The sequence below is a fragment of the Triturus cristatus genome, chromosome 1_2, assembly GCF_964204655.1.
Source record: "Triturus cristatus chromosome 1_2, aTriCri1.1, whole genome shotgun sequence".
NCBI classification, from domain to species: domain Eukaryota; kingdom Metazoa; phylum Chordata; class Amphibia; order Caudata; family Salamandridae; genus Triturus; species Triturus cristatus.
In genome coordinates this window covers 445,067,552-445,092,883 of record NC_140580.1, presented here as the reverse complement: position 1 = coordinate 445,092,883, position 25,332 = coordinate 445,067,552, and the positions used below count along the sequence as shown (strand labels likewise).

Sequence of the window (25,332 nt, the reverse complement as noted above, 5' to 3'; positions counted from 1 at the left end):
TCACTGAAAAAGGCCTGGAACAAGGCAAAACATGCACAATTCGGCGAGTCAAAAGACGATTCCCGTGTCATGCCTCATTTTCCTGTAGGATTCTCAGAACAAGAGGTATTTTCTAAATGTGCCAAATGCAACCTGGGGTAATGACAGTTTAACATGGAAGAGCGTCACTGACATAACAAGTAAAGCAACAGAGCAAATTATTACGGGGCATGTGTGCAATGGTGTACTAAGAGTGTAGGGGCAAGATGACTTTTTGTCTGTTGTGGGACCATCCCTAATACACAAGAGAAAAGTGAGGCCAGCGCCTTTATTGCAAGTTGCAAACTAAGAAAAGATGCTGCTCATAGTTTACTATATGCCAATGTTAAAAAAATGAGTTACGTCATCTAGCTCCTTTGCCTATCAGGTAAGAAAAAGTCAATGTGTCCTAATTTGCCAGGTGCAAAGTCCAAAATGTCTCTGCGAGATGGTTCAAGGAATTGAATATTTGCTGTAGGAAAAATGTTGAGACAAAGCAGGCTACAAGTTTGACTCCAGAAAGAGACTGTCTCAGCCTTCCATCCTTTCCAATGTCAGTAAACTTCGGCAGGTGAAACATGGCTGAAATTAGAAGAGGCAAAAATGCTTGATAAAAAAACGGGACATGCTGATTTTAGTGCAGAAGCAGCAAAATCCACGTTCTGCCCCATTTCTCGGGCCATAATCCTAATTGGACGCATAGCACCCAATATATTTAACTCCCAGTGACATCATTATATATCAGGTACAGTAAATATCTTATTTTTCTGGGCCAACTGTTATGGATGCCTCAATGGGGAGATTGTCTGTTTAGATCCTCATAAAAGGTTTATTGGAAGCGGGTAGAGTAGTTGCCACAGGTGGTAAATACCATTCCCCTGGCATGGTAACATTAAAGTCAGAGCTTTAAGTGGGATGAAAAAACTAGGGTGGGGGGGGTCTCTGAAAGGGGTGTGGCCTATGTCATTAAGGGCGTGGCTTAAAAACACCTAAACTAAAACCCTGTGCTTAGCATAGTGTGCCATCTGATTGGTATGTTGGTGTTTCTGTCATTACATCCAGCTATATATACAGCAAGTAACATTTTTTTTTTAAAGAGTTTTATATAGCGTGAACTAGACCCGAGACACCGGGTATCAGAGCGCTTTACATGAGCACCAGTTTCGTTACAGATGGACACATTCATTTTTTTTGTTAGGCACGGGGAGATTAAGTGATTTGCCCAGAATCACAGGATGTTGGGCGTCGCTGCCAAGAATCGAAGCCGGTTCCTCAGCTTCGAGGTCGACCGGTCTAGCCATAAGGCTATATCCTCTCCCATTATACCTACAACAAGCCAGGACTACTGGCTTTGTCAATGGTCATTAGTTGCACAAGATAAATAAGCAACAACGATTGCTTTGTTGTTTATAATATTAAAAAAGCTTCATTTCCGAACTGATGAGACTATGAAAGACCTACAACAAATCTTCTTCAAAGTTACATCAAAGGCATTGTACACTGGTACTGATTCGGAGTTAAGATATTTTTTTTCAGCCTGATCATGAGGGCAGAAATGGAGAGCCCGTTAGGGACCCGTCTCAGCACCTGCCTTTTAGAACTGCTGGTGCTGAGCACCGGCAGGACCCGGTACACTTAAAGCCCTGATTAAAGCACAAGTTAACACACACATGCATGCATCCTTGGTTGTTCGATACCCCTTGAAGTCTTATTAGGGTTATGGAGGGCAATTTATATTCCATTATAATACAATTCACAGCTTAATCGGAAAACATAAGCTTTAGAGTTCAGCCTCATGCTAAAATCTTGCATTTTCGCACATCGATTTTAGTCTTAACTGAAAGCTTGTTTAAACACTTTGGTTGGTGGAGTTTCTAAGACTAAAGGTAACACGCTTGTGTGCAGAGTAGAGGGTAAAAGTTGTCCCAGAGTTTCGAGCCTCAAACCTGTAAGGATCTTGCACCGAAGTAGAGTCTTTCGAAGGACCATTGAGGGCTCAAATGAGCAGAGAATGATTTGTGTTCCTAATGATGAACTTTCTCTTGCTTTTTATTTACCCCCTCCCATGTATGTAAGCCAAAAAGCGCCTGTTTAAGTGAAGTGCTACCCAGCTTTGGGAACGAAAACACTCGAGGAGGCATTCGCTTTGGCTCAGTGTACGTGACACATAATGAAAACAATTTTACGCTGTGGAGGGAGGTATGGGGCAATTACTGAAAGCGGCAGCCACCTGCAGAAGCCGGCCCCTGGCCGCAGCGCCGGGCCCTTCATGAATATTTGATGCTGTGATGCTATGTGAGAAAGGCCCGGGCAGGTGAAGGGCGCCGGGGCTGCAATAAGTAACTCTGCTGGAGACTCGTTTAGATCACTCTGTCTCTCTGCAGCAGTCCTTAGTGGAACACCGGGGAGAGGCCTGACCCTGGCCGGCCCCGGGCACTGGCAGCTGAAGCCGAGCAGGGCTGATGTGACAAGTCCTGGTGGGCGCCCCCCAGAGCCCGTTGTCTCCCGATTTTACACATGGTGTCAGGCCTGAAAAGCCCCCGCATCAATCTTGTCTGCTCCCGTTTGATAAACTACGTGGGGATCAGGTCAGATGAGAACTCTGCAATGGAGAGAGCATGTCCCGGTGCCTTAATCCAGTTAGGATATTAGGAAAAGAGAGAGCTAAAACAAGTACAGGCTATGCCAAGCGGAAGTGATCGCGTTTGCGATCAAACATCAAAGCGGCGAAAGTGAAAGTAATCGAGCAGAGCATCAAAGGGCTGGGTGAGAAGGGCGGTGAAAGTAATCGAGCAGAGCATCAAAGGGCTGGGTGAGAAGGGAGGGGGGAATGGAAGGAGCAGAGGAGCAGCTGTGCACGTGCACGCCATTGTGCACTCAAGCTTTAGGCCAGCAAACAATGTGGGTAGCACTTTTGAAAGCCCACTTACAAAATGTCTCAAAGAGACAGCTTTCGCTGTCTCAGCAAGACCTAAAAAAACAGACAAAACACATGAACATGTGCAGCGTATGCACAACAAATAAACATACACTTTTCTGCAAGCACTCTTTTTAATGCAGCCTAGTTATATTAACTAAACCAAACCTATATTAGGCATGATTTTCTTATTTTTTGTTTTTTTAACTTTTAGATATAAGTACCAAAACACCATTGGTTCAAGTTTAGACTGATCATATAAGAGCAGCTCCATGCAGTCCCTCCAAAACAGTCGGGGCATGATTTTCTGATAAAATATGTCACTTCAACATTCAGTGGTAGCTCCTCCGCTAAGGCGGAGGAGCGTTGCCCTACTGCTCTGCAAGCAGTGTAAAAAGGAAAGTGAAAACGATAATAACTAGCATTATCACAGTTTTCTTTCATGCTCGGGCCGGCCGGCCTGACTAGTGCATGGTGCATGGCGGTTTGACTGGCCCAAGAGGGCCAGTAAAACCGTTGTGCGCATTTGACTCTTCCCCACCAGGCTGCATTTCATAGCCTGGTGAGGAACATGCAAAGCCTTCAAGCCGTTGTCTGAGCACCGATCAACGGCGCTCAGGCAAATCACAACCCTGCTTAAGGCAGCATTGTGATTGGACAGGGGCATCTGGGAGGCTGGAAGCTTCCTGTTGTGGTGCGGGGGAGACGGAGCAGAGGCGGCATCACCGTGCGGCATTCAGGTAAGTCGTTTTTTTTTTTCATTGACCCCGACGTGCCCCCCCCTTGCCCCACCACCCGTGCTTAGTAGCGGCCGCTAATGTCTACATTGCTCATGAATGAGGAATAGGCCTAAAGTCAGGGTAGAAGCCTACCTAATGGTTTGCCTTAGATAAATAAACCACACTAAACACACCGGCATAACCAACAGCCCTGAGTATTTTTACAATAGCACTATTTTAAATATTTCATGTCCACAAGCATGTGGAGGCCTCCTCTACTTTGAATGCCGAAAATACCAGTGCCAAAAATTACACAGAGACTATCAGTAGCACGTTACCTACTTGTCCAACTCCTCCTTCACCAGTTCTCTCACTAGGTGTGGTAGAGGGTGCCCCTTTTGCTCCACTAGCTACACCATCCCATGTTTTAGACTTTACATACACTCGCCAGACATCATTCTTTAAGAAAGATGCACTGGCTTTTCTTTGTTGGGGATCTTACGTAGTTGCTAACAATTTGTGTGCCTATCCACCATAAATTTCAACCTGTGCTCATCACATACACTTTATCCATTGTACACCTCCCTTTAAACGAAATCCTCATCATTCACTCGAGTTATAGCTTCCTTATAAGAACCCTTTAGATTAGGCTTATCAAGAATTTATGCTTTACATCTAAAATTTCCCTTATAATCTCTTTTATCAATTATAGTATACGGAGAACTGGAATCAACAAGCACATTCGTCACCTTTCCTCTCAACAAAATGTCAAACCCTATGTTCTCAAGCATTTCTTTATTTCCTTCTGATTGAAATACCAGAGGCCCATTTCCTGTAACTGGTATGCAGCTAGAGCATGCCACAAACCTCTTTTCTTATAGACCTTTTTTAATAGTTTCTCCTGTGTCCATTTCATGAATCATGAGATGTTTATGGACCTCACCAACTAATTGTGTGCATGTGATGCACATTGGTCACTAAACTTACTTATGTTTGATAATCCCTTCAGTGCCACAAAACATATCCTCGTTGCCAGTGTAAGATAGAAAGTTAAAGACACAAGAAGGCTTTCCGTACCTAGATAAAGAAGCACCTCCAAAAGCATGAACTCCTCGCAATTCCTTCAGGCCACTTGTTGAAAGCAGGACCATGCTAGCCCATCCGCATTCCCCACGCCAGGCCTAAACATTGTGAAGCAGTTACTGAAGGTAAGTAGCTTATTATTTTTCATTCAGTGTCAGAAGTCATTGCCCACTCAGATTCATTGTTCTGCTTGAAATATGTGGTCGTACCAGATGGAAAGACGGATGTCAAGCTACTGTGTTTGGTGTTACCTTTCTTATTCAGTGGCATACAACTTTTGCTGCACTATTAAATAAAATATTTTTTGTGTTTTACGAAATAGGGAAATCTTTGAAGCAGATAACTACAGTCCAATTCCTCTAACGAATGAAGAAGAGTACAAAGTTGTAATCTGCAAGTTTCCCTATCAAGATGCTGAGTTTGATAAAGTAAGCAAAAATATCTTTGGTGGCAATGCAGCAATTGTTTTTAATGAACGAAATAGACTGAAGCATTTTTCAAAGCTGAAGCAGAATAATGCGCAGAGTTGAAGCAGTAACACCAATTACCATGTTGAGTAGTAAAAAAGTAATGATTTATTTCTACTACTCGCACTGGTCTTCACAGAGCCATCTTTAGCTACTGTAGAAAATCACGAGGCGCCGATATAGGAGAGATAAATCTAAGAGGACTTTATTCAATTCTTTCTTGGGGTATGATACATTCGGTTCTGACGTGACAGTCTTTTCTGGCTGTAGAATGGGCGATAATGCAGGGCGTCCTGGACCCGTCTTCCTCCCCGAGGTCACGTGGGGACAGTCGTTATGAAGAACAAAACAAACAAAGAGAAGAAACAACAAAAAAATGGTGGTCACGCCTGTATTCTGGGCACACAACACGAAGGGGGTAGGGTGTGAGGGACTGGCACCAGGACCGTCACCATGGGTAGTGGAAACGTGCACTGGGCTTCTTTTTGTGTTTTTAACTTCGTCCCTGCTTCTCAGAAGGATTAGCGCCTGCTCCCCCTTTTTTTAACTACCCCCGGATTCGGGCCCGTACCTCAGGAAGCCACACTCCTCCTGGAGTGTGGCTGGTGTGCTGGTGGTATCAGATAGGGTCCGGCTCCCTTTCACCGGCGTCAGCATGGTCCCTGGAGTCGGGTGCGGGTCTCGTCGCACCGCTCTCTTCCCCAGGAATCGTGGAGGGGTCTTCTTTCTTCGGTCCGGTTCCTGCTTCACTGGGGGTTAGGCAGCCTTGGTTCCAGAAGAAAACGACGCTCTGCCGGGCTGCAGCGCCGCTTATATGGGATTCTTCTTCCTTATCCAGTTTCTCGATCGGGCCATGTGATTCTGTCACGTGGACGGGAGAAGCTGCTGGGTTAAAGGGACCGCTGCAGACCGGACTCGGGAGATTCCATGGTGACTGTAAGTAGAGAATAGGAGAGACGTAGGGGGGCATCAGATCACAGTTCTCCTCCGCCTCTGAAGTCGAGTCAGGCACTCCGTGACACACCCCTTCCCCAGACAGTTCACGATCGGGGAACTGAGAGACACGGGACAGAAAGTCAGCATTTGCATTACAGCTACCCCTCCGATGCCGGACCTCAAAGGAGAAGGGCTGTAAGGAAAGGAACCACCTCAAGACCCTGGCGTTATTCCCCTTGTTGCGACAGAGCCATTGCAGGGGAGCGTGGTCGGTGTATAAGAGAAAAGGGGTGCCTTCTAGACAATATCGCAATTTCTCTACCGCCCATTTGACCGCGAGGCACTCCTTTTCGATCACGGGGTAGTTCCTTTCACGGGGCAGAAGTCTGCGGCTGATAAAAGCCACAGATTGTTCAACACCATTGTCCGTTTTATGAGAAAGAAATGCCCCCAACCCGGTGTCGGAAGCGTCTGTTTGTAGGATGAATGGACGTGTGAAGTCTGGAGGGATCAGCACAGGGCTAGACGTTATGGACTTTTTTAGATCAAGGAAGGCTTGGAGGGCTCTCGGGGAGGGGGCTAGAAGATCCCTTTCCTTTACGTTTTTTCAGAGGAGATCGGTCAGGGGAGAGGCAATCTGGGAATAATGGGGGATAAACCTGTGGTAATAACCTAATAGCCCTAGGAAAGCCCTGACCCTTTTTTTGGTAGTGGGAAATGGTGTATTTGTAATGGCTTGTATTTTATCCTGTTGGGGTTCGATCACACCATCCCCCAAGAGGTAACCAAGATATCGAACTTTATGGTAGGCGACCCGGGATTTTTTTGAGTTGATGTGTAAGCCCGCCTCTTGAAGGGCTTGGAGAACATTCTGTAAGTGGATTAGGTGTTTCTCCCAAGTGGGGCTATAGATGACGATGTCATTGAGGTAAGCAAACGAATAAGCCTGATGTTTTCTCAGTATCACGTCCATTAGGCGTTGGAATATAGCGGGTGCACCATGTAGCCCAAAAGGGAGAACTGTAAATTCATATAAACCCGATGGAGTGGAAAAGGCGGTTTTGTGTTGATCTGGAGGGGAGAGAGGGACTTGCCAGTAGCCTTTAGTCAGGTCTAAAATAGTGATGAATTTGGTTTCCCCAGTTGTTTGATCAATTCGTCTACTCTGGGAAGTGGGTAGGAATCAAAGTGAGTGATGGAGTTCACAGCTCTGAAGTCTATGCAAAACCTCACACTCCCATCTGGTTTTGGTACGAGAACCACCGGAGAAGACCAATCGCTTTTGGAGGGCCGTATGATACCTAAAGCTAACATGTTTTGTATATCCTCTTCTATGGCGGTTCGTCGAGCTGCAGGGATACGGTAGGGCCTTTGTCTTATGACTTTTCCTGAGGTAGAGGGGATGGTATGTTCGATCAAGTGGGTGCGCCCAGGTATATTGGAGAAGGTGTGAGAAAAGGACGAGAGCAAGACTTGTAGTGCTTCTCTTTGTTCCTCCTGGAGGGTTTCATTTACGTCTAGGAAGGGCAAAGTGGTGGATGAGGTCTGATACTCTGGTTTTATTAGCATATCGGTTTTGGGGGGGGGGGCCTAACCATTTTTTTAGCAAGTTGATATGAAAGATTTGTGTCTTGTTGCTAGAAAGGCTTAAGCGGTAAGTCCTATTTTTTCTATCACCCTGTATGGGCCTTTCCATTCCGCTCGACCTTTGGCCAGAGAAGAGGGTAAGAGGACTAAAACCCAATCCTGTACCTGGAGGTGACGCCATCTCTTCCCCTTGTTGTAGAATATCTGCTGTCGTCTCTGAGCTTTTTCAAGGTTGCTATGAGCGAACTCTCGTAATTTGGACAACCAAGACTTTAACCCCCTCGAATACTCAAGGAGTGTCTCATTCTCTTCTTGTGTTTCCTTTTCCCATGCTTCCTTGGTCATTTCGAGGAGGGTGCGGGGTTGTCTCCCATATAAGAGCTTGAACGGGGAGCAACCGAGACTGCTCTGTTTCTGGCAGCGGACGACGAACAAGGCCAAGGGTAACAGAGCATCCCAGTCTGGTCCTTATGCTTTCAGCATTGTTTCTAGCGTGAGCTTGATCGTACCATTATAGCGCTCACAGAGGCCATCTGTTTGTGGGTGGTAGACTGAGGTTCTGATTTGGGTAATGTCTAAGGTTTTACACACTTGCCCCATTAATCTCGAAACAAACGGAGTACCTTGATCCGTGAGGATCTCACGAGGAAAGCCTACATGAGAAAACAACTCCATCAATTTTTCACAGATGGTAACAGCATTTGGGGTTCTCAGGGGGAAAGCCTCGGGATATCTCGTAGCGTAATCGATGATGACTAGGGCATATTGATTGCCTTTTCGCCAATAAGGTCCATACCAACGCGATCAAATGGTTTCCCAATGATCGGTAACGGTTGTAGGGGAACAGCCGGAGGCCGATACGGATTCCTACGTTGGCATATCTCACACTCTTGGCAGTATCGAGAGATATGGGCATAAATCCCGGGCCAATAAAAGTGTCAGAGGATGGTCTCACTTGTTTTCTGGGCTCCTGTATGACCTGTAATTAGATGACTATGGGCAAAGAACATGACCTGTTCCAGGAAAGCTTGAGGTACGAGTAACTGTTTAGGATCATTGGGGTTTCCTATCCGATAAAGAAGGTCATTCTCTTTTATAAAAGCTGGATAGGTAGTGACGGGTAAGGATGCTTGCTGCCTGTGTTTCACCAGTCAATAGGGGGGCTAGGAAAAAGGGCCACTTTTATATTCAGGCCAGTCTGATGCTCTGGCCGCGCGTTCAAAGTTAAGCAAAAGCAGATCTGGGTCTTCCCCCTTGGTGTACTTCTGTAACGCAAAAGTGGGGAAAGGGGTTTGAAGACCGGGTCGTGAGGGCAGCTGTCTAGCGAAGTCGTCCTGTCTATTGGACGCTTTATACAGGCTTTCTAATTGTTGATTAAATGATGTACTAAAGAGTTCCCGGTCAGCCTGGGCTGACGACATGTGTTTCTCCAGGGCCCACTCGAGCTTTTCCTGTCCTGCGATTAACTGTTGGATGAGGTTCTCCATGCTGTGTAGTCCAATGGAAACCAAAATCTCACTTCTGACACCACGTGTAGAAAATCACGAGGAGCCGATATAGGAGAGATAAATCTAAGAGGACTTTATTCAATCTTTTCTTGGGGTTTGATACATTCGGTTCTGGCATGACAGTCTTTTCTGGCTGTAGAATGGGCGATAATACAGGGCGTCCTGGACCCGTCTTCCTCCCCGAGGTCACGTGGGGACAGCCGTTATGAAGAACAAAACAAACAAAGAGAAGAAACAACAAATAAATGGTGGTCACGCCTGTATTCTGGGCACACAACACGAAGGGGGTAGGGTGTGAGGGACTGGCACCAGGACCGTCACCATGGGTAGTGAAAACGTGCACTGGGCTTCTCTTTGTGTTTTTAACTTTGTCCCTCCTTCTCAGAAGGATTAGCGCCCGCTCCCCCTTTTTTTAACCACCCCCGGATTCGAGCACGTACCTCAGGAAGCCACACTCCTCCTGGAGTGTGGCTGGTTTGCTGGTGGTACCGTATAGGGTCCGGCTCCCTTCCACCGGCGTCAGGATGGTCCCTGGAGTCGGGTGCGGGTCTCGTCGCGCCGCTCTCTTCCCCGGGTATCGTGGAGGGGTTTTCTTTCTTCGGTCCGGTTCCTGCTTCACTGGGGGTTAGGAAGCCTTGGTTCCAGAAGAAAACAACGCTCTGCCGGGCTGCAGCGCCGCTTATATGGGATTCTTCTTCCTTATCCGGTTTCTCGATCGGGTCATGTGATTCCGTCACGTGGACGGGAGAAGCTGCTGGGTTAAAGGGACCGCTGCAGTCCGGACTCGGGAGATTTCATGGTGACTGTAAGTAGAGAATAGGAGAGACGTAAGGGGGCATCAGATCACAATTCTCCTCCGCCTCTGAAGTAGAGTCAGGCACTCCGTGACAGCTACCTATATGTATGCTACTTCAGGAAGCTTTAGTTATTATTCAAAAACATGTTTGATCCAAATGCATACTAGCCTGCACCCTGATTTGAAGGCCTTCTTCTGGTGTTTGATGTTGAATATCTCTGTATGGTATGTAACAGTAAAAAAATATAAAGGTGACACATTAAATGAGTTTCTATAAACCTAAAATTAATACTTCTCAGCTATAATCAATAGCTTGGCATAACTTAACTTTTGCATCGTAGAATCTTCACTGGTTCTCATAAGCACCTGCATAATCCCTTCCATCCACAGGATTCAAAAACATTTTTTTGTGTTTATAAATATATGATAGACAGGTACACAGATAGACAGACAGATAGATATATGGGCTTAGTGCTAGTGACTCTTTACACATGATTACATCAGAACTTCCACTGAAAAGGCATTTTTAGTTTGTTTACTAACTGTGCCACTGTTCAATGATTCTGCACAAGGGTTTCCAAAAACAAAAGTTAATTTGATTTGGGATTGGCATGTTGAGCAGATCTTTCAAGGTGAAGTAGGGAGGGTGTCAAAGAAGTGACTTCCCATTTTAACTCCATAGGAATATTTACTCTCTGATACAGAAAAAATACACTGAAGGGAATTATACCAAACTTGGCATGAAAGTAAAACTCAAGGAATATCCGTTGAATGGTTTGGTGTAAATCAATTCAGTAGGTATTTTGAAAATTAGCATTCCAAAAATCTTTCAGTGGACTTAAAAGGGTTAAAAAGCTAGCAATATCTGGATATTTGGTCCGGGGAGAGTCTATGAAACTCAGTTTGACAGACCATCTGTAGACTAATTTAAAACATAATTGAATCCTACTGTTTGAGGGACGTTTTTTTCAGTGATCCATTTGAGGTCCATAGGCTCAAAGGTAGAACTGCAGATTTAAAAGCTGGCCCTTTAGTCCAAAAGATTCTTAAGGTCTGGTCGCAACAGAGGAAAAAGCTGTTGTGGCTGCCATTACAGGAAGAAGAACTCGGTCCCAGCATCCTAAAAAACAAAAAGAGACACAATGGGGTAGGTAAAAGTACATTTTGTGTAGGGATTAGGGACCCCAGTGCAGCTGTGAGGTCAGCAAACCTTTTTTTTTCTTTTTTAGAGAGTGTTATATAGCGCAAACTTGACCCGGTACTGGGTATCAGAGCACTTTACATAGCACCAGTTGCGTTACATGAGGACACAAACACTAACTACTCAGGGTTTGCAAATGTAAGGCATATGCTCATGAACCTCCTGAGTTTGCAAACCATGTCTTGGAGTTTGCAAACTCACATAGACCATGTGCCATCTTTGGATTTCCATATGGGCCTGCTAGGAGGTTCAACACGTTTCCAAGTGTCTGTGTTGGGCATGCAAGACCCACTCCCCCATAAAAAGAGGAGGTCACCCTCTACTTGGCTGCCCAAAGGCCATGCAAGGTGAGAACTGGCCACCAGAGACTGGTTAGATGCCGGACCTAGCTGAAGTGCACAGCTGAAGGTCAAGGTGAGTGGGATTTCACAACAGGTTGTGCAGGAGGTCTGGCCACAGCCCAGATCCTGTGGCAAATCCCTGCTGTGTATGACCCAGACAATGGGCAGCAGGGTTTGGCCGCCCTCAGAAGGTTGGTGCAAGGGCCTGGCGTATGGCTAAAAACCCCTGAACACACAACTGAACGCAATGTGCATTGGCTGCTTACGGCAGCTTGGGCCTAAGGCGGGACTGCAAAGGGGTGGGCACTAGGCCCTGCTCCCAGCTGTTCGATGTGGTATATTATCAAACTCCCCCTGAACTTTACTGAATGATTCAAGTGAAATAATGGTTAGCTTTAGTTAACTTGGTTGGACTTAACATATGTTTAAAAATCTTTGAAAATCAAACACAAAACACAGTTAAAAATATAATTGTCCCGAATTAAAACCAAAAGTCGCTGAAATACCGAGGTTATGGTTGACGACGCAATCCATGACTCAAACAACAGCCATGCAAACCATAACTCGCACACCAAACGCAATACCTATAACCTAAAAGTATTTATACCAATAAGTAATAACACCTAAATTCCCAACAGAATTAAATAACAACATATTCTCAAAGCAGTAAATATTATGACATTCATAGTTGTTTCTTTCAAAGTGTGTATTGTGATATGTAATGTAACCCAGGTTGAAGTCTGAAAGCACGGAAAACCACAGAAGCCGGCAGGCACTGCATTGGTGTTTTCAGGTGGTTTTCGGGTGACAGCTGCTGGCGGCTCTCTGGTTCGCAGCTGTCTCCAGGGCTTCCTACATCCCACAACGAACACTGATGGGGGTGTCAGTTCAGGCTCAATTTGGGTCTCTAGCCTGGGCTGGGTAGCAAGCTAGCCATCCAGCTCTTAGGTTGCCCACCAACTGTACTCAGCAGTGAGGCAGCTGTGGAAGAATCCCTAAAATAGAATAGAATAATTGTCTTTTAGCTCTGTTTCCGTTTTTTAGGGTGAGCATTCAAGACCTCTTGTATATACTTTAGTATATACTTATTATATATATATATATATATATATATATATATATATATATATATATATATAGTTATATGTGTATGTGCTTTGTGGGCTCTGGAGATCAGCCCTAGGACTTGTCTGCTTCCGCTTAGGGACTTTTTTGTTTCTGTTCAACTGCCTCTATTTAACTGTCTTGATAGAAAATGGCCAGCAGAGTTCAGTAAAATACCAGAATTGCCTTCTGCTGAGAGACTTTCTTTTTTTAATTTTTCTGACAACTGCCTCTATTTAACTTTCGAGATAGAAAACGACCAGCAGAGGTCGGTAAAATACCAGAATCACTTTAGCATTCTCTAGATTCCAGTCCGTAGAAATTGTCTTCCATGAGCACCCTTAGACAATAATATTTTTTTCAAATCTTGTATTTTCAGTGAGAAGACCACCTAAGGCCCTGATTTTATAATAAAAAAAGCGCTTTGGGTTATACCATTTCCCGCTGAAAGGCACTATTTCTCTCCATGTGTTCCCATACCTGGCGTGTCACACAGTTTGGTGGTTACTTTCCCTCCATGTTAAAGAACAGTAGATGTTTCATCACCCAGGCTAATGTGCTGCATAGCTAAATACATATAAGGTCCCAAAGGCGAGACCGATTGCAGTGCAAATGCCTGTTTTATCTGTCTGCTTACTTCACCCACTTTGCTTGATGACTCCTTTAAGTCATTGTGCGCCCCTTAGCCTATATAAAATTGATGACAACTAACCTTCTGGATTACTCCTACTTTAACTAAATTAACCCAAAAGACTTAATAAAAACAAGGGCATTAAAGGCACTAAACGCCCTCTGGGGGAAGACATTTGGCATACTTGGGACACTGTGGTATTGTACATCGAGCCGCGGAAACAACTGGTATGCTGGGCGGGTCCATGCAGCGGCCTGATTCAACAGAGCTGCAGAAGCCTCTGCCCTGGTCAGACTCTCTCGGGCACCCGAGGAGTCAGGCAGGGGCAGAGCCAGCAGGCTGGCGGGGTGAGGGAAGCAGTTAGGTCGTGGGGGCTTGCGGCCACCGGCGCTGTATGCCTTGTTTTCTCTGTGTGAGCGTCATCTAACTTCCTAAGAAAGTATCAAACAACCTTTAAACTTATTCACTCTCCCACAAAAAAAATATAAAAATTTAACTTCGAACTCACCCCCTGGCGTTTTGTCTTTTTTTTTCCAATCCTTATGCCAAGTAAATAGTTCCAGCCGACAGCTCATTTCATCAAATGTAAGAGACAAAGATGAAGCAATGACCTTCCAGGTTGCCCTTGGTATTTCTAGAACAAACATTTGCAATGCAATAGGTCTCGCATTACAGACAGTTTGAGCTATTGGCGTTGCATTATCATTTGCAACACCAATAGCTCAAAATTGTATGATTTTTTAAATCTTGTTTTTAATTGTGCTATATGTTTTTAATGCATTTAATAAAAAGACATATATAATTACTACCACTTGTGTACTGGTTTTAGGTTGGCAACTAGACTCCTTTGTGTTCAGTTGATGTGGGATCAAGTGGTTTGGTGACTGTTTGCGAGTGGTGCATATTATTGAGTATACCAAAGGAAGCTTTGTTTTTTATTGGTTATTTGAATCCCATTACTTTGTTTATAAGGGGTCCCTCTCTGTTTTTCTGAGTTGTTGTGTGGTTCTCCCTAGCAAAAAAAGGTCTTCTGTGGTAGATGGAAGCAAATTTTACATTATTTTCAAGCTATTCACTTCTGTATACAACCAAATAAAATAAATACCTCAGCCCTAGACATGAGCTTCTAATGATGGCTACATCTGTTTGAATATTGGAGAGTCTGCGCACACACACTTAGTAAACAATAGAAAATGATTGCTGAGATCAATTTAACCAAAGAATGCGTGCAACCCAGTGTATAGGCAGCCAGCCTAATAACAAGCACATGTTTCTGGTGGAAAACCACCAGTATATTGGATGCACAGCGTAAGCTAATGTATTAAAATTTCACAATGGTATGTCTGCGTGTACAAAAATAAATCATACGAATTAAACCACAATGTTGAACACAATTTTTAAGTTGTTGTTCTTATATATTTTTGTATATGCAAAATAAACATAAACAATGTCCGTGCTTTACATTAAAGAATTAGATACATATAACTTTGATATTTGTACAAAATCATTATCGTGAACAACAAAAAAACTTTCCATTAGGAATCCTACATGATACAGCCATGCCCAATGCATTTCGGGATTAAGCTAATCCCTTCTTCAGGGGGCACTTTTGAAAATAGAAAAACATTGATAAATGCCCATAAATTGTCTGTTAACTTGGTATCAAATAAAACATCGTCTTCTGTGACCAGAGATTAATAGAGCATTCCTTATATGCATGTTGCCTGAGGCAATGTCAAAAGAAAACAGTGAAGTGAAGAGAAAACTGAAGAAACACGCCTATACCATGTCTGTTAATACTGAAACCTTATAAATAATTGAAACATGCTGCGTCAACGCTAGAATAACTTTTAGTACATGCACATAAACTGTGTTGTGAGGACCGTTCACAGTATTGTGAAAAACCGGTGACGAACTGATAGTCATGCTGATATACCAATCATCAAAGGCTGGCTCAGCTCTTAAGTGAAAAAAAGTACCATAAATGTAAGATGCCTCTGTTAATGACATATTATCGAAAAAATAGATAAAGCCTGTAAACTTACTGCACTGTGTTAGCTCCGATGAAACACTCCTCCTGTGTTAAAACCACCGAGACTCAAACACGTGAGCTGTTGAAAGAAATTCTGTTTGTAGCCATAAACCATGTGACCCTTAATGAATATCGCTAAAACTACCTCATTCCACAAAACCGTAAATTACGTTGAGAAAAACACTGTCCACAACGTCACGCCACCCGCAGTGGCGGTTACAGAAATAAAGCAACCCAGCCTCTTCAGTCTTCCTATTGAAACGCTTGTACACAACTGACGCTGCTTCTGATCACTGTTGCGCAAGTTTTCCCTGTAAATCAAGGAATACCCTGTTATGGTACGTCCGTATTGCTAGAACACTAGACTCAACTGCTTCAAAACAAACGTGCACATGACTCACCGAACAGTGCATCTGTTACCGCTGTTCTATCCTTTGCCAACCAAATAACCGATCCTCTAGTGCCCGGTCGCTCAAATGCTGGCATAAAAAGATGCCGCGCCATTGATTCAAAATGTAAAATTCCCTCGAGAACGTATGGTTTGCCTTTCAACAACAAACGAAAGACTAGATGTTAGTAACCCCTAACTGGGCGCCATCTTGTAATATGCTCCTGCTACAGAGGTCTTCAATGCTGACAATTACCGCTTCTAAATACTTGAATAAACATGAAAAGAGAGACGTTACCCTAGTGCGCTATATAAACTAGTTATAAAGGAATGTCAGGAAACTGAGCACTCTGAAGATAAAAATGATAATAAAGATGGAACTAAGAATGAAAAATAATCAAAACGTGATTGTGTGCAACTAATGAAATCAAATAAAATATTATATAATAATACTTTTTACCATCAGCAGAGACCACGTGAACTAGAGTAATTGCCTTAGCAAATACATATTCACGATCTGCATATAGAGGTTGTGAAAACACTGCAAAACATGTTAATCAATGAACCCAACCAACGTAATCAGCGTGAGTAGTTGCCTTGGAGATAGCTTGATTACAATCTGCATGAAGATGTTGTAAAAAAACACTGTAAAACATATTTCTTATTGAACCCATCCAGCATGATCAACGTGAAACAACATTATAGAAAACACTGCATTTCAATTATATCATTGAGCCCACCCGGCATTAATGTCTGAAAAAATGTGTCCCCCACACTTCTCTCTGTGCTAACGCCCTGCTGTTGTCAACACCTGGTTTAAGTGGTAATGTTTTTAAAATCATAAATCTTAACTGTGCGTTAGTGTGTTGATGTTCTATCCAATGTGTCGTGAAATGTGATTTGGTGCTTTTAGTGCGAATGGTACTTTTATGTTCAGTGATCCGAACTTTGATCGTGCGAGAAGTTTTCCCTACATAAAGTAACCCGCACGGACATTTGATAGAATAGATGACATTGCTGGTGTTATAGGTTTTCCAGAACGTGGGTGATTCAAGATGTTTCCTGTAATCACGTTATTACAATTGACGTCGTTATAGCATTTACGCATCCCTGTGAATTGTTTCTGCTCCACTATATTTGTTGATGTGAACATTTCCTTAATATTTTTGCTGCGAGTATATGCGAATAATGGTTCTTCTGCGAATAAACCTGATTTACTCACAACGAGACCAAAAACGAGTCAAAACCGACATGTTTTTGTATCGAAATTATCAACTAAATCAACTACAATTAGAAAAATCATCAGGTCAAGGTGGGAACTGTTGAAACACGATCCGGATTTCAAAGGTTTATTCACAGAGGAATCCTTATTTGCATATACTCGCAGCAAAAATATTAAGGAAATGTTGACATCAGCAAATATAGTGGAGCAGAAACAATTATTGTTCCCTGCCAAGTTAAAAGTAATTACTAAAGGAAGAGTTAGGATGTTTCTTTCAGAGATCAAAGCCCAGCAGTTTATGGACGATTTGAAAAAACAAGATCCGTAAAGGGAATGTTATCTCTATTTTAAAGCCAAGGTGGAGTGCTGAAACACTTGGCTTTCTCTAGAGGCTTGCCCGGTTTCAGGGGGTATTAGTATTAGCTTAAGATGGGAGAGGGGTGCGACTGTTGCAGCCCTAAACCGGCCACATATAGGTCTTATTGACCTATTTGCCTGTACAGGGGGGGGGGAGGGGGGGGTCTGCAGGGGTGGGAAGGGAGAGGGCGTGGGTGTTTTTTTTTTTAATATGGTTAAAAAAAATTGATTTTGGTGGTCTGATAATGCACATTTTTTTTCTTTTTTTGTGTGAGTCATGGTACATACAATACAGATGGTATAGACAGTACCAAAGGAGTATAGGTTGGTATAATTTTATGCTATCTACTATGTGGCTGATTATGAGCAGGAAATTTCTCTGATATCCTTTAATGCCTTGCAAGATTGCTTCAATTAATGTATGTGGCCTCAATGATCCTAGGAAGAGAGCGAAGGTAGCAGGTTTGCTGAGGTCTCTACAATTGGACTTGGTTTGCCTCAAGGAGACCCACATTGAAGTAACACAGGTATATCTTCTGAAACAGTTAGGATTTGATGTATTAGCAGCAAGTAATCAAGGGACTAGAACTAGGGGGGTAGCAATATTAGGGAGAAATAGCGATTTAGTTGTACATAGGAAAAAGGAGGATCAATGGGGTAGGTGGGTCATTGTGGAATTATGTTTTAAAGGGGCACGGTTTACACTAGTCACAATATATGGATCTACTGAAGATGATCCTGATGTTTGGCAGTTCATGGATATGGAACTGGCGCAGTGGCCGGAACCTATTATATGTTGCGGGGATTTCAATATTCATGACCCAAAAAGTTCTTTTGTAGAACCAGGGGGGAGGTACCTAGGGAGAAAGAGGAAGTCATACAGAGCCCTTGCTGGTATGGTTCAACATAATTCCCTTGGGGACCCGTGGATGAAGTTACATCCCTTTATAGATGGTAGCACCTTCTTCTCTGCCCCACATAAAATTCTGGTCAGGCTGGATAATTTTTAATTTCTAATTCTTTAATCCCTCATTCAAAGATAGAAAAACAACCCAGAATTATTTCAGACCATAGTCCTCTCGTTTTAACATTAAATATTACTCAGGTAAATGTTAGAAAAACGCAGTGGACTTTCGAGCGTATTCTATTAAAGGATGAGGCTTATCAGAAACATATGGAATGTTGGATAAACATTTTTTGGGAAGTTAATAGAGGTACAGCTTCCCCTGGCGCGGTCTGGGATTGTTTTAAAGCTGGGGTTATGTATTGGCAAGACGGAAAAGGGAAAGAAGGCATCTGGAAGATATAAGGCTTAGGTCACTTGCAGCAGAAGAAAATCTAGCCATAGCCATAACGCAGGATCTCCCACTCGAGCCCTATATACTTAGCATAGTCACCCTTAAAGGAGATGCTACAGAGGGTATCATCTCGAAAGCCGCTGAGAAGTATCTAATACATAAACAGGATACCTACGAGTTAAGTGAGAGAGTTGGACATATTCTTGCTGTCAGAACTAGGCAGCGCAAAAACCAAAGGCAGCGTACAGCCACTGCTGATATCAAGGAGATTCAAGATACTCAGGGTAACTTAGTTATAGATCCTGATCTTATCAGGGAAGTTTTTCGGAATTTTTACGCCAAGCTGTATTCTTTGGATGAGGTGAGGGGTTTAATAGAGGTAGATAGGTACCTTAGCGACATCTTGGCTCCTTCTTTGTTGCCAGATGATAGAGAGATGTTGGACGCTCCCTTTCATTTGGATGAACTTAGGGGAGCCTTGGGGAGTCTCCCCTCTGGGAAAGCGGCTGGGCCAGACCAAATTCCAGTGGAATTTTATAAATTGTTTCAGAATATTTTGCTGGTTGATATGTTTGATATTATGCTACATCTTGGGGGGGGGGGGCAGATATTATAGTTATTCCAAAAAAAGGGAAGTCCCCGGCTCATACAGACCTATTACCCTTATGAATTCTGATGTCAAAATGTATTCGAAAATGCTGGCAAAGAGGCTTGCAGGGAATATAGAGCAGCTTGTAAGCCCATCACAACATGGCTTTATACCAGGTAAGGGAACCACTCAGCATGTAAGGACGGTTATTACGATGTTTGACGCCGCAGGGACCCTGGGTGACCCTATCGCAGCGTTGTTCTTAGATGCTGAAAAGGCCTTTGATAGGGTCGCCTGGGAATACCTTTGGGCAGTCTTGAGGTGGAGCGGCATAGGGGAAGGCTTCATAACAGCTATCCAAGCCCTATATAAAGGACCAACAGCTAAGATTAGAGTGAATAGAGGACACTCAGATGCAGTTAAAATTTTAAGGGGAACGAGACAGGGTTGTCCATCATCCCCTCTCTTATTTGCGTTATTTCTTGAGCCCCTAATACGAAAGTTGGAAAGAAATAGAGGGATTTCCCCAATGGCTTTGAATGGTCGTATAGTTAAAATTTTGGCATATGCCGACGATGTGGCTATACTCACCCCCGACCCGGATTTGGCTATCATAGAGGTTGAACGGGAAGCTAGCATATTTGGGCAAATCTCGGGATACAGTTTAAATAAATCTAAGACCCAGATAGTTAGGAATAAATATACCTCTAGTGCCGATCCCAGGGTGGTTATCTCAGCTATGTATTTAGGTATAGTAATAGTAGCAAATCTGGATGCTGTCGTTGAGGTTAATATGACTCCTCTACTTGCTAAAGTAAAAACAGATTTAGATAGAGTTAACAATCTACATCTTTCCTTAGTAGGCCGCACCAATGTGGTTAAAATGATGATTTTACCAAAGTTCCTTTATTTATTCAGAGCAATTCCATTATTTTTTGAAGCCAAATGGTTTAATATATTGGAAGGTATCTTAAATAGGTTTATATTGGCGCATGGAAAAACGCGTAGAGCCTATAGATTTATGTCCTTACCTAGAGAAAGAGGAGGGTGGGGAGCTCCTGATTTCAGATTATATTATTTGGCAACCGCCCTTCAATATATGCAGGGTTTAATTGGAGGAGGGGGTATCCTGCAGAAAATTACTTTCTCATCTACAGATGTTTATGCAATTGTGTTGGGACAGGAGACAGAAAACTGTTTCTTATACTATACTGATCTTGGGTACCTCAGAAGGAAACCGTTTAAGACTCTTGCTGCGGCTATTAAAATATGGAATGCTTTTTTGAAAAAGACGGGACTTGGTAGATTCAACAGATACATCAAATTATATAACAATAAGTCTTTTCCTCCAGAAATTTTTTCAGACACAGTTATGGCCGCATGGGACCAAAAAGTCATCAAGCAAATTGGGGATTTAAGAGATTCTGTGGGTGTAGCACAGTTTGGCGCACTTGTAAACAGATACAATATAAGCAGAAGAGACTTTTTTAAGTACCTACAGGTTAGGAGCTTTCTGGGTAATAAACAGGGCGGTTCAGTAGGATACAAGGCTAATGACTTTCTGGAGACTTTAACCACCGGTGGCGAACATACGATTAGGTTAGCGTATGCGTTATTAGTAAAAACCAAAGCGGACGACTTGGACAAACATAGGCATAAGTGGGTTGAGAAACTTGGATGAGAATTTGAGGATTTCCAGGATTCGTTGGACTTGGGTTGTACTATACTGTGTTCGGCTCCTCTGCAATCCCAGCATTATAAAACCTTATTCTCACTTTACCATACGCCAGCCAGGATTGCTAAATGGGGGGGTACGGTCGGGATGAGCTGCCCTCGATGTAATTCAACGGATGCAGATATAGTTCATATGTTTGCTACCTGTCCTCAACTACACATTTAATTAAAGACATAGAGGGTTTTCTGGATAGGGCATTAGGGATACAGATATCCCTAACCCCCTTGCGGATTTTGCTGGGAATAGGACCCGATGGAAGTAATAATAATTCACAGAAGGAGTTTATGTTCATGATAACGGCTGTTTATAGATTAACTTTAGCCAGGGCCTGGCTTGACAAGGCCCCCCCGCTCATGCAAATATGGTTGGCGAATCTAATTGCTTCATTCAATCTGGAGAAACCTATTTACGCAAGAAAGGGTAGATCAGGGAGAGCTCGGGGTGTAAGAATTTGGGAGCCATTAGCGCGGTGGAGGGATGGGATAGGGTAAAAGGATTTTGAATTTTGAGATTTGATTTTGGATTGCTGATTATGATTTTGATTTGTCAAACATGATTTATTTATTTTATGTACTATATTTTGTATAAAAAGTTTTGTGGAGTTAACAAATAACTGAATGTATGAAATGTGCGCTATGGAAAGTATAATAAAAAATATATATAAAAAAAAAAGAAACAATTCACAGGGATGCGTAAATGCTATAACTGCGTCAATTGTAATAACGTGATTACAGGAAACATCTTGAATCACCCACATTCTGGAAAACCTATAACACTCAGGTACAATGGTGATTGTAACACCAGCAATGTCATCTATTCTATCAAATGTCCGTGCGGGTTACTTTATGTAGGGAAAACGTCTCGCAAGATCAAAGTTCGGATCAATGAACATAAAAGTACCATTCGCACTAAAAGCACCAAATCACATTTCACAATATATTGGATAGAACATCAACACACTAACGCACAGTTAAGATTTAGGATTTTAGAAACATTACCACTTAAACCAGGTGTTTACAACAGCCGGGCGTTAGCACAGAGAAAAGTGTGGTGGACAACATTTTTACAGACATTAATGCCGGGTGGGCTCAATGATAGAATTGAAATGCAGTGTTTTCTATAATGTTGTTTCACGTTGATCATGCTGGATGGGTTCAATAAGAAATATGTTTTGCAGTGTTTTTTTACAACATCTTCATGCAGATTGTAAACAAGCTATCTCCAAGGCAGCTACTCACGCTGATTACGTTGGTTGGGTTCATTGATTAACATGTTTTGCAGTGTTTTCACAACCTCTTTATGCAGATTGTGAATATGTATTTCCTAAGGCAATTACTCTCGTTCACGTGGTCTCTGGTGATGGTAAAAAGTATTATTATATATTATATTTTATTTGATTTCATTAGTTGCACACAATCACGTTTTGATTATTTTTCATTCTTAGTTCCATCTTTATTATTATTTTTATCTTCAGAGTGCTCAGTTTCCTGACATTCTTTTATAACTAGTTTATATAGCGCGCTAGGGTAACGTCTCTCTTTTCATGTTTATTCGAGTTTTTAGATGCGGTAATTGTCAGCATTGAAGACCTCTGTAGAAGGAGCATATTACAAGATGGCGCCCAGTTAGGAGTTACTAACATCTAGTCCTTCGTTTGTTGTTGGAAGGCAAACCATATGTTCTCGAGGGAATTTTACATTTTGAATCAATGGCGCGGCATCTTTTTATGCCAGCATTTTTGTTAGGTGAGTCATGTGCACGTTTGTTTTGAAGCAGTTGAGTCTACTGTTCTAGCAATTCGGACGTACCGTAACAGGGTATTCCTTGATTTACAGGGAAAACTTGCGCAACAGTGATCAGAAGCAGCGTCAGTTGTGTACAAGCGTTTCAATAGGAAGACTGAAGAGGCTGGGTTGCTTTATTTCTGTAACCGCCACTGCGGGTGGCGTGAAGTTGTGGACAGTGTTTTTCTCCAGGTAATTTACGGTTTTGTAGAATGAGGCAGTTTTAGCGATATTCATTAAGGGTCACATGGTTTATGGCTACAAACAGAATTTCTTTCAACAGCTCACGTGTTTGAGTCTCAGTGGTTGTAACACAGGAGGAGTGTTTCATCGGAGCTAACACAGTGCAGTAAGTTTACAGGCTTTATCTATTTTTTCGATAATATGTCATTAACAGAGGCGTCTTACATTTATGGTACTTGTTTTCGCTTAAGAGCTGAGCCAGCCTTTGATGATTGGTATTCTGCATTCAAGTTCAGTCTTAGCCTACAGCTATAGAGTAAGTTCACTTATATCAGCATGACTATCAGTTCGTCACCGGTTTTTCACAATACTGTGAACGGTCCTCACAACACAGTTTATGTGCATGTACTAACAGTTATTCTAGCGTTGACACAGCATGTTTCAATTATTTATGAGGTTTCAGTATTAACAGACGCGGTATAGGCGTGTTTCTACAGTTTTCTCTTCACTTCACTGTCTTCTTTTGACATTGCCTCAGGCAACATGCATATAAGGAATGCTTTATTAATCTCTGGTCGCAGAAGACGATGCACCATTGTTTTATTTGATACTAAGTTAACAGACAATTTATGGGCATTTATCAATGTTTTTCTATTTTCAACAGTGGCCCCTGAAGAAGGGATTAGCTTAATCCCGAAATGCATTGGGCATGGCTGTATTATGCAGGATTCCTAATGGAAAGTTTTGTTGTTGTTTACGATAATGATTTTGTACACATAGCAAAGTCATATGTATCTAATTCTTTAATGTGAAGCACGGACATTGTTTATGTTCATTTTGCATATGCAAAAATATATAAGAAGAACAACTTCAAAATTGTGTTCAACATTGTGGTTTAATTCGTATGATTTATTTTTGTACACGCAGACATAACATTGTGAAATTTTAATACATTAGCTTACGCTGTGCGTCCAGTATACTGGTGGTTTTCCACCAGACACATGTACATCTGTTTGAAGTCAGACCTAAAAATCAATTGCCTACCACTTAACGAAGACGCAAGTTTAATGTGGTCTCCCAGCTAGACTGCTGACTTTGGTGCTGGTAAAACCAAGGTTCGAGCCTGGGGGTCAACTCCACATCCTGTGATTCTGGGCAAATCACTTAATCTCCCTGTGCCTACCAAAAAAAAAATGAATGTGTTCTTGTGTAAGGTAACTGGTGCCCATGTAAAGCGCTCCAATACCTTTGGTCGAGTTCGCGCTATATAAATCCGATGCTGGTTCAAATCCGACGCTGGTTCAAAGTATGTATTAAAAAAAAGTAGTATGCTGCCTGAAAAAAAAGAAAATAAGTTTGCACAACATCCTGGAAATATCGAACACTATTAGGGAATGCAAGATTAAGAGAAGCATGTGAAATATATATGAACGACATGGATTATTTTAACTTTTTTACACTCATTGTTCATCATTCGGTGGGTCTTTCTGCCTATAAAATAAGGTCCTAAATACAGGGCCCTGAAAGGGACCCGTTTTAAAGTCCTGAGAAGAGAGCATTGCATTTGATTTCCGCCCTGTATTTCAAAACAGCACTTGCACTTTAACTCTAAAAATGTACCTCTTAACGAGCACTAAGGACCTTCATCTCTATAATGATCGGTGCTCTCATGCCTTGAACTTGTCCTACATTTCATCATAAGAACCACTGCACTACATTTTTGAAAATCAGATTTTATAAAGCAGTACTTGCATCTTACTTTTTCATAATGCACTGTCCCAGATCGCCGAATGAGTAGCTGCACTTCCATCTCTATAATGGTCTCTGTTTCCTCAAATGTTTACCTTTCTTTTGATCATATAATAAGCACTCGCATTTTAAACTAAGTAGGGTACTGATCCCATAAGGATGTATTTAAGCTGCCCCCACCAGACCTGGACTCAAATGGAGCATCCGCACTTTACCTCTTAGCACTCCTTTGCACTGTCTGATGGATAAGGCTCCCCAGGCTAGAGTTACAGGTTTTTATTGAGTTTATTGCTATGAATTTATGTTGACGGTTCAATTGTATATATGACTGTTTTAAGGTGCTCATCATGTATTACACTGAAATGGTTTTTATTATTCAAGCATTAAAGAATTATATAATGGTCAAGTCCGTTTTTAATTACTACAGGGTCTGAGAATTGGACTACTTAAGGACCTGTCTGAGTACACACACAAGCCCGTTCCAAGTCAGGTGATGCAGCAGTGCTGACATGGTAAAGGTTCAACCTGAGGGCATTCATTCGCTCTTTTAATCTACAAAGCAGCGGTAAGACTGTGGATACGATGCGCTGAGACGTGCCGATAAATGTAGGGATTTGGCACTTCTAGAAAGAGTGCATTTCCATCTTCGGCCCCAAGTTCTCAATGAGTTCTGCCCAGAGGAGGGGA

At 42.5% G+C, this 25,332-nt stretch overlaps 1 protein-coding gene and 1 long non-coding RNA gene across 6 annotated transcripts in view; one reads left to right on the top strand and one right to left on the bottom strand.

Moving 5' to 3' along the window:
* Window positions 1-9,922, bottom strand: part of LOC146867469 (uncharacterized) — a 415,701-nt gene extending 405,779 nt beyond the window's left edge. The window contains exons 1-2 of the long non-coding RNA XR_014961744.1: window positions 9,676-9,922; window positions 5,776-6,138 (exon numbers count right to left, since the gene is read on the bottom strand). This is a non-coding gene — a long non-coding RNA (uncharacterized LOC146867469). The remainder of the gene's footprint in view (window positions 1-5,775; window positions 6,139-9,675) is intronic.
* Window positions 1-25,332, top strand: part of EXOC6 (exocyst complex component 6) — a 1,441,232-nt gene that overhangs the window by 763,481 nt on the left and 652,419 nt on the right. For all 5 annotated transcript variants that reach the window (XM_085606137.1, XM_085606139.1, XM_085606140.1 and 2 more), the window contains exon 14: window positions 5,060-5,165. In XM_085606137.1, the coding sequence (XP_085462263.1) occupies window positions 5,060-5,165 (106 nt within the window). The remainder of the gene's footprint in view (window positions 1-5,059; window positions 5,166-25,332) is intronic.